The 10,717-nt window shown below is 36.6% G+C and overlaps 1 protein-coding gene across 1 annotated transcript; it reads right to left on the minus strand.

Annotated features, from left to right (window-relative positions):
- Positions 1-4,418: 4,418 nt before the first annotated feature.
- LOC136069430 (uncharacterized protein At4g02000-like) lies at positions 4,419-5,093 on the minus strand. The gene has a single exon (XM_065777954.1). The coding sequence runs from the start codon at positions 5,091-5,093 to the stop codon at positions 4,419-4,421; it is 675 nt and encodes a 224-aa protein (XP_065634026.1).
- Between the last annotated feature and the right edge of the window lie 5,624 nt (positions 5,094-10,717).

The raw sequence follows: 10,717 nt of genomic DNA on the forward strand, positions 1-10,717 counted from the left end.
GAACAATATATCTTACGTTGGCTTAAAATATTACAACTGCAAATGAAATTCGACATATAATTTCTTTTTCAAGCATAGTATCAATATATCTAATCACAAATACAAGTTTGAAGGAAATTATTTGAAGTTACACACATAGAATATACGTATGTAAGATGAGGAGTATATGAACCATGCAGAATACTTCTCAATAAACCATAAGCATTACTTAATATTTTCAAAGGAAACAACAGTGGGTTAATTCCACATTATAAAATGAGTGTGAATTTAAAAGGTTTAAAGTCTGTGCTGTGTACCATAAGCATGTTTATTAAGCAGGTCAAAAAATTCAAATGCAACTTAAAGATGGCCAGGCTATGCTAGCGTAGTTGTGAAGATTCAATCCTCCATCAAACATATTATCTGTAGGTCTCTTTCTTGTTATCATCTCCAACAGTAATATTCTATAACTGTAGACATCTCCTTTGGTTGACACTTCACTTCCTAGACCGTACTCTGTCATTCAAAATGTTTGATATGGGTAATAGTAATACAGTCACATTAAAATTTAGGAACTCAAAAAGTAATCACGTTAAATGTGAGAAAATATATGTTAACAAATTAAAATTTTAGTAAATTGTTCTTACTTGGAGGAGTGTACCCAATTGTTCCTCTTATTCCAATTGAGCTACTTTGTTTTGGATTTGTTAGTTCTAAACAAAATTTTGCAAGTCCAAAATCTCCAACATGAGTAGTCATATCATAGTAAAAAAGAATGTTACTTGGCTTTAGGTCACAATGAACAATTGGCATTGGGCAACGGTGGTGTAGATAATCGAGTGCACATGCAACATCAATGGCAATGTTCGTTTATTCTTTGAAGAAGGTTCAAATTTTGTATCTCTACTTGCCTAAAATTTGTTTCTAGATCATGTAACCAATTTTCTAGATTTCCATTGGGCATGAACTCATAGACTAGAACCTTGAAATCATTCCCATGAAAATCCACACTTGAGCAAGAAGTTATGATCTTCACAAGATTTCGATGATGAATTTTTTTCAAGGTTTCACACTTTGAGAAGAAAATCCACATATTTTCTTGATAATATTATTTAATCCTTAGCACACAAATAGAAGAGTCTCTTTCATTGATAATATTATTTAATTTATGTTTTATCCATGGATTAAAAACTAAATCGTACCGGCCAATCTGATTGGATAAACTGGGAACCGGTCACCAATCTAGTCCCAAAAAAAAAATCCCCAGAACCGGTTAAAAATCATAAACCAAAGGCAAATGCAATTTTTCCCCATTCCAGTTTTTAAAACCATGGTTTTATCACCAGTAAGACAGCCCATCTAAAAGTTCAGTAGAGTAATACTAGCTAGTGCAGTATACTGGTACAATACAGTATAGGAAATAGTACCATAGGCCTAAGAATGATCTTGGGCCGGATGCTTTACTAGCCCTCTCATGCTCAAGTTGGATTGAGAAAAACTAACTTGAGTTCAGATTAAGGAAGTCAATTTCGTATCATAGGCAATTTCAGTTTGGCGAAGAAAATGAAATGTTTCGGTACTATTTGATATTGGTTTATCGTTTGCTATATATTTACTTACATACATATATAAATGTTTGTATGTATTCATGTATGTATTTATTTATATGTTTATAAATATATAACTTAAAATCCACATATTTTATAAACCTAAATATTAGCTAAGTACAATAATGCGAAGTATTTTAACTTAAATAACACATTTTATAATTTTATAATAATTTTTTTCTTGTACTGGCCAAAACATCTGAAAAATCTCTGGTCCAATATTGACTTCCTTGGTTTGGATATAAGATTGCGCAAGGATCTTGAAGAATGTGACTTTGTGGAGATTGTGAGCACCTTAGCTAGACTCCAATTTCAACAAGAGTTTTCAATAATAGAGCAGTAAAGTGGGTTAGGTTGCTTGGTGTCAATCCACCCTTGAGTTTGGACACAAGATAGGACAATTATTGTCTTACACTGTACTATTAATGTAAATCTTACATTGTAAACTAAACAAATGTGTACAATGGTTTACACACTTGTAAAAAGTGTACAATATTGTACATAGTTTTTTAGTCTTCAATATGAGATTTACATTAATAGTAAATATAAACTCATAAAGGCATGGTGAAGGATGGCACTTTGACTCCAATTTTTCCAAAAAAAAAAAAAAAATCTACTTTTATTCTTATTTTTGGTATTTTCAAAAGTTATATCTATATTAGTTTATTATTTGAATGGAATTTTCTTAATTAGTAATGGTAATTTCAATTGGGACTAGGTTTTTGAATAACCAATTTACTTATTTATTTTTGAAAATCAAATTATTATATTTAATAATTGAAAATTCCACAATCAAATGTATGACTGATAATCTTTCAATTGAACCAACAGAAATCAAGATTTTAATTGAATTTCGCTACTCCTCTCAAAGGGACTAAAATGAATGGAAATTCATCTTAAATCAACGCATTTTTTTTAAAAGAAAAAAAAAAAAACCCAATTCTTTTATTTGGTCTAGATTGGGATAGTGAAGTGAGTGGATCGGATCATATCGCAACAGCTAATATGAATGCTACAATTTTTTCTCATACACAAAGGAAAAAAAAAAAAAGGAAAAAAGTAAACCAATCACGCAACGGTAACGCCAACACTAGTCTAGTCTTTGTCTTTTGTGAAGACCCCCACCAATTGATAAGAATTTGGATTTTTAAACTCATGGATACACACCCATCCATCCTTATCTCTCTCTTCTTTTTTTTCCTCTTTTTTTTTCTTTTTTTTTTTTTTACTCAAAAAAGAAAAAAAGAAAAAAAAGATAAGGATGGTTGGGTGTTGGAATTAATGTTTTGTTTTTTAGTAATCAGGTTTGTCTAAATATCTAATATATAGATGCTTTAATCATTTTCTTGGATACGCTTGCACTTCCAATGTGGCCAATTGGGTGGATGAAAAGGGGTTACCTATCGACTTGCTTTTTATTATCATGACTTTTCTTGAGCGGGAATTCCTTATTCTATGCCCAATATTCCAACGTGTTATACCTATAATACCATACATTATGGTACAATTAGTTGCAAACTTGCCCAATCATTATTACATGATAACTATCTTAAAATTTGTCAATGTAGCCAAGAATAATGTTCTAAGTGATTTTAAGTGATATCATATATATAATAATTATTTAATTGAATAAATTAATGTAATAAAATTATACTCACGTTGTTCTATCTTTTTTTTTTTTTTTTTTTTGATAGGAAATGCGTAAACTTTAATTGGAGGAGTGCCCAAGTCTCATCCCGTTTGCTGGTATCAGGGTGTCCATAAAAGCCTGTGAATCTCCAACAATGTCCTGTGGTACACAACACATAAGCATCAATAAACCAACGGGAGAAATTTTTTACGTGTACCTGAGTACCTGGTTTCCACAGAAGAGCCAAGCCACCACTCTGTCCATCACTAGAGACTACCAGTCCTTGATTATAATCCCAGTGTTGTTTTTTGGCATTTAGCTGATCTGTAGAAAGTTTCGTCTCCATTAAGAAGACGCAAATGGGAGCTTCCTTTTTCCATGCTCTTTTGAGAGCATTAACTGTTCGGAGGTTCCCAAGCCCCCGACAGTTCCAACTTAGGACACTCATTGGACCCGGCGGTGCTGCCAAGCAGTCACCGCCGATTCCATATTGTCTGTTATAGTTTGTGCCATCAAACTGTCTTCTTCAACGAGCTTCTGTTTCTTTTCCAGAGTTGTGTCAACTGACTTACACATTTCCTCTGGCTTACGCTTTGGCCCAACACATTGTAAAAAAGCTACCTGGTCCGTAGTTTTATTTTTGGAAGGCCCAAGCCTTTTCCAAGTTCCTTGTATTGGGTCCAATAGCCTTTTCGGCCCAGTCATGCTCTGAATGTCCAGCACGTGCGCTACAGGAGCATCAACAAGGTGAGTATCATGTTCCCCGAGATCTGAGGAAACAACTTGTCGCAGGTTGGAAGGATAACTCTCAGGTGGGGCCACCGATTTTAAACTTTCCTCTTGGGTAACGGTTGATTGTGGCTTTAAAGGAAAGTTATTTATTGCGTTATCAATTTCCGCAATATGTGCGTGGAAGAGATTTGGGTCTGACAGGATCTCCATATTTGTCGGCGCATTCTGCGCGGCTGTTTCCGGATTTGTAGGAGGACATGTATCGGGTTGGTTGGGCTGCCGTACTGGGTTTGCAGTGGCCGTCGTTGTGGACGCGCTAGTCGTGTGCGTCGATGGCATTGGACGAGGGGGGCGTGGTGGAGCACGGGGTTGGCTGGGTTTTGGCATGGTTGTCTTGCTTGCTAGTTGGGGTTGTTGGAGGTTAAACAAGGGAGCACGTAGCCATGCTCCGTACTGCTGATCTTCAGTATTCAAAGTACCGCCACTGTCAGTCCAGAGTGCACAGTCTTTTCGTCATGGTTTAGAACGCCGCACCAGTAGCAGAATATTGGTAGCTTTTCATATTGAAACGCCACCCATTGTGGTTCGGCCTCCCCGGAGTTTACCATCCTACCTCGACAGAGGGGCTGGGTAATGTTTATTCGGACACGGACTCGTAGGTAGCGACCTCGGCACTCCCCTGTAGTAGAGACGTCAACCTGCTCAATGGTGCCTAGAGTCCTGCCAATAGCTTCAGCGGTCACCTTGTTCATCCGTCGAAGTGGAAGGTTATGGATCTGAACCCAGAAGGGAGCGTGATCAAAAGTGGCATCGTCCACCGACTCCTCACCCACTGGGTTGTATAGACCGATCAGGTACTTGTCGAAAGTCCACGGTCCCTGCGCTATTATCTTCTGTGGGTCAGCGTCATTGTCAAAAATAATAAGCACCGTGTTGGAACCTAGATCCCGGACTTCAAAGTTCGTCACAGACCGCCACATACTCCTCAAGGTCCGTGTGAGTGCCTCAAGATTGACTCTCCTTTTAGTGAAGAGTTTTGCGACGAGGACACTACTGTTATTTTCAACTGTGGGTGGAAGGTCAATGGTGTTATTTTCTTTTGCTTTAAGTGACAGTCGGGCCCATTGGTTTGCAAGGTCATCCATGGCGGCTAAAGATTTGAGTGGTGGGAAAGACTTTTGGAATGAGTGGTGGGAAAGGGAAAGACTTTTGGAATGAGTAAATGGGAGGGAGCGGCTTTTGATACAGAGAATAAAAGAGGTTTCCACCTATGGGGAAAAAGACTCTATTCGGCGAATAGANTTTGAAAATCATTCAAAATACATGGCTTCTTGAATCACCAAAGATTCAATGAACGGTGGACAATCTTCCACCCAAGCTACTAGAGAGTCAATGTCTTTTGCATATGCTGCAAGAGTATGTGCGGACTTATTGGCCTGTCTCCGTACATGCAAAATATCAAAGGTCCTAAACTCATGCAACCTAACACTTGTCCCTGCCACTATAGTAGAGATAGATATTGGAGCATTGGTGGGGTCCGCAAGTGCATGGCATGCAATACGTGAATCTGATTCAAAAAGGACGTCCTGTACTCCTATATCTCTAGCAAACATAGTAGCTTCATCCAAAGCCTTTGCTTCGGCTTCCAAAGGACCTAAGGGTAGGGGCATGCGTTTACTCATGGCAGCCACCACGGAACCTCTATGATCCCGAATAATAACCCCGACCCCTATCATGCCAAGACTTGGAAAGACAGCAGCGTCCACGTTTGTTTTATACCATGGGAACTTTGGTGGGGTCCACCGAATGTCAGTATCTTCTTTGAACTTGGAGGGCCGTTGGTGAGCAAGCTGGTACTCTCCAAGGATAGCTCGAGCACGTACCAGGATGTCACGGGGTGACTGGCGGGCGGCTCCAAACCGAGTTTTGTTCCGATCAAACCAAATGCACCATGCCGTCGTGACGGTAAGCTCAATAATCTCGGTGCCGACGTGCTGGGTGAAGAGCAGGTCCCACAAGAAGTCCATGAAATCTCTGTATCTAATTCCGGTTCTATCAAAAGGCAAATCAGCTGAAGTCCAGACTTCTTTAGCTAGGTGGCAGTCCCAAAACAGGTGTCCAGTAGTTTCCGGGTCAAGGTTACATGCTTCACACGTGGAGTTATCTAAGACATGTCGGTGATATAAATTTGCTTTTGTGGGGAGGATATTTTTGCACGCTCTCCAAGTGAAAAGCTTAATCTTATTCGGAATGCGGAGATTCCAAACCTGCCTCCAAAAACGGATTTGAAGCTCGCCATGGGAGGCTTCCGCATCCAAGTTTCCTTGAGTCATGGACATGGCCACTTTGTATGCACTGTTCACTGTGAACTTTCCTTTTGGAGTATATGCCCATATTATACGGTCCCTTGGCTTATGTACACTCAGTGGAATACCAAGAATACATGCTGTGTCCTCCGGAGAAAAAATTTGGCTAATTAGGCTTTCATTCCACTCCCCACTGTTTGGCTCAATTAAAGAGCTCACCTTGGTGTCGTCTGGAAGAGAAGTTGGTGGAGATAACACCCTGAAAGTTGAAGGTCTCGGTAGCCATCGATCCTTCCAAATGCCTATATTTTCACCATCTCCCACCTGCCAACGATAGCCTGCCTCTAGGACTGGCTGGGCTGAGAGGATGCTCCTCCATGCGTATGATGGTTTCGTGCCCAACTCAGCATGCAAAAAATCTGTGTTAGGAAAATACCGAGCTTTTAAGACCCTGTGGACCAAGGAGTGGGGATTATTTTGCAAGCGCCACCCTTGTTTGGTTAGGAGAGCTAAATTAAAAGCTTTTAAATCCCGGAAACCTAGCCCACCTTTCTCCTTAGGAGCACACATTTTTTCCCAACTAAGCCATGCCATTTTGTTCTGACCATCCTTCTGGCCCCACCAAAACCTGCGTATCATCCCGGTCATGTCGTCACAAAGAGAGTCAGGAAGCTTAAAGACACTCATGGTGTAGGTTGGTATGGCTTGTGCAACTGCCTTGATAAGTACTTTTTTGCCTGCTTGAGAAAGTAATTTCTCTTTCCAACCCGATAGCTTGTTATCAAGCTTCTCCTTCAAAGCCCTGAATGTGTTCTGTTTTGATCTCCCCACCAGAGAAGGTAGTCCCAAATAGGTCTCATGTTGGTGAATAACCTCCGCCCCAAAACGGTTCTTGATTTCTTCCTGCATGTCCTGTGGAGTGTTCCTGCTAAAGAAGAGAGCAGTCTTTTCTTTATTTAGCAGTTGGCCCGAAGCTTGTTCATATATTGTCAAAAGATTCTCAAGATGGCTGCATTGTTCTGGAGTGGCTTGGCAGAAAATGATACTGTCATCTGCAAAGAATAAATGGGAGATCCGTGGGCCACGGGGACAAGCGATAAATTAGTGAAGAGTTTTGCGACGAGGACACTACTGTTATTTTCAACTGTGGGTGGAAGGTCAATGGTGTTATTTTCTTTTGCTTTAAGTGACAGTCGGGCCCATTGGTTTGCAAGGTCATCCATGGCGGCTAAAGATTTGAGTGGTGGGAAAGACTTTTGGAATGAGTGGTGGGAAAGGGAAAGACTTTTGGAATGAGTAAATGGGAGGGAGCGGCTTTTGATACAGAGAATAAAAGAGGTTTCCACCTATGGGGAAAAAGACTCTATTCGGCGAATAGAGAAGAGTTTCATCAGCCTAGGTTCCCCTAGGGAGAAAAAGTGATGGTCCCCACGTTGTTCTATCTTAACACGCTTTAAAAAAGCTAATGTATTTTGTCCTTTTAAATTTTATGAGTTTTAAACCTTTTTTTTTTTTTTTTGAGATAGTTATAATATGTTGGGTAAACTATGTATTTGATTTCTATTCTTTATATCATACTTCAATTTGGTCCATAATCTTTTAGTTGTATCAATTTGATCTCGAACCTTTTAGTGACTTGTCACTTTAGTCCATGTCGTTATGTTTTGGATGGAAATTACTAACGTGGCAAATGGACAAAATAAAAAATAAGTTTATTGTCACATCAACGGAAATTAATTATTCATTTTGGCTATTAGCTACGTTAATAATTTTCATTAAAAAGATAACGACAGAGACTAAATTGACACAACACTGAAAAATTATGGATTAAATTGAAATATAGTGTAAAAGATAGGGACTAAATTCATAGTTTACCCAAATATGTTTCTAAGCCCACAACTTGATCTCTTTTTTCGTAGAGTTTAAACTAAAGAAATAGTAGTTCAACAAGACATGGCATAAACTAAAATGTTTACATATGTACATATATAAATGTTTGTACGTATTCATGTATGCATTTATTTATACGTTTATAAATATATATATATATATATATAACTTAAAATCCGCATATTTTGACCCAAAAAAGAAAATCCACATATTTTATAAATCTAAATATTAGCCTAAGTACAATAACGAATAGTATTTTATCTTAAATAACATGTTTTATAATTTTATAATAATTTTTTTCTTGTAACGGCCAAAACATCCAAAAAATCTCTAGTTCAATATTGACTTCCTTGGTTTGGATACAAGATTAGGCAAAGACCTTGAAGAATGTGACTTTGTGGAGATTGTGAGCACCTTAACTAGACTCCAATTTCAATAAGAGTTTCCCAATAATAAAACGGTAAAGTGGGTTAGGTTGCCTGATGTCAATCCATCCTTGAGTTAGGATCCAAGATAGGACAATTATTGTTTTACACCACAATTAATATAAATCTTACATTATAAACTAAACAAATGTGTACTATGTTTTACACACTTGTAAAAAGTGTACAATATTGTACTCATTTTTTTAGTCTTCAATATGAGATTTACATTAATAGTAAATATAAACTCATAAGGCATGGTGAAATATGGCACTTTGACTACAATTTTTTTTTTTTAAATCCACTTTTATTCTGATTTTGGTATTTTCAAAAGTTATATCTATAGTAGTTTATTATTTGAATGGAATTTTTCTTAATTAGTAAGGATAATTTCAATTGGGAATGGGTTTTTCAATAATCAATTTACTCATTTATTTTTGAAAATTAAATTATTATATTTAATTCCATAATCATCTTGTAGGATCCTCCCATGTATAAATGTATGATTGATAATCTCTCAATTGAACCAACAGAAATAAATATTTTGATTGAATTTCATTACTCCGCTCAAAGGGACTAAAATGAATTTCCATTCATTTTAAATCAATACATTTTTTTTAAAAAGAAAAAAACCCAATTCTTTTTTTTTTTTTTTGAAAAAAAAAAACAATGTTGCTAAAGTTAAAGAATGTTTTAAAATACAAAATATCTTATATTTTTTTATGCCCTACAACAACTCATGTTTAATAAATGGTTATAAATTTTAGATTTTCGTTCAACTTCAAAATACCTAAGGATTTAAACAAAAGGCATAGTTATGTACGTGGAATGCAGACTTGTAGTGATGATGATAACATTGATTTTGTTATAATAATAATTAATAATAATAATTTTATTGTAATTTATTTAAAATAACATGAACAAACAGAACATACCAGTAATAAACTCTGAACAAAAATAATGCTTACAAAAATTCCTACGAGTGAATAATTAAGATCCTCTTCCATGCCTTTTATTTTCCAAAAAAAAAAAAAAAAGATCCTCTTCCATGCTTAATGAGCAAGTTTTGTGCTGTGTTTGAGTAAATGAGGTCGAAGCAATAGAAATGTTGCTGCAATAACTAATGTCTTGAGTCTTGAGCGATGAGAGAATAGACAGGGATAGCGAAGTGAGTGAATGTTACTCAGTCTCCTCGTGCACACGGAAAAAAGTAAACCAATAACGACGACACTTCGTCTAGAACTAATATGAATACTACAACTAATCACGCAAATGGTAACAACAACACTAGTCTAGTCTTTTGTGATGACTCCCACTTTTGGTTCATTTCTTTCATTCAAATTCAAAGGTTCTACCAGGTCGAGATGGTCCAAATTCCATTCAAATTCATAGGTTCTACCAGATCGAGATGGTCCAAAATCCCTTCTTTTTACGGTTCACTCTCATTGGGCATTAAATAATTCTATTTAATTTTTATTATTTAATTTATTTAATTTTTTGTCAGGTCTTACACGTTTGGTGAAGAAAAAAAATTTTCACGTAAGATTTGGTGTTCTTGTGTGATTGTGTTTATGTGGTGTTTGCTGGAATTTTTTTTGTTTCCATAATATTGCTATTGCTTGGTAGTCATTAATTTTAATTCACATATAGACATAGAGGAGATTGGATTTTTCCCCAACAAGAAGAAGGTATAAGCAAAAGTGAGGTTTTTTTTTTTTTTTTTTTTTTTTTTNCAACAATTCTAAACAGTAAATTGTCACTCATTGTTGATTGGCCCGTGGCCCCACATACACCCCAGTTAAACACTCAATAGAAAACAAATTCCTTATTCGTGAATGTTGTAAGTGTTTATTTATTTTATATATAAACACTTTTAACTTCAGTTTCAGTCCATTCAGTCCGAGAGAGAGAACTTACTACCGATTGCCGAGATGCCAGATCGCTAGATGGGGTGGCAGCGACAGAATGCATATATTTGGGCTTATTTGTGTTGTTGTTGTTTGGTCTTTGGGCTGATTTATATATATTAGGGCAATTTTTTGGTTCAACCCAATATTTGGAAGGTTATTTATTTATTTATTTTTAGTGGACTTAAATTTCTAGGGTGATTAAGGTTTTCGTTCAGGGTGGTCCATGACCTATATAAATATA

This window comes from Quercus suber, unplaced genomic scaffold (genome assembly GCF_002906115.3).
Source record: "Quercus suber isolate HL8 unplaced genomic scaffold, Cork oak 2.0 scaffold_169, whole genome shotgun sequence".
Lineage (NCBI taxonomy): Eukaryota > Viridiplantae > Streptophyta > Magnoliopsida > Fagales > Fagaceae > Quercus > Quercus suber.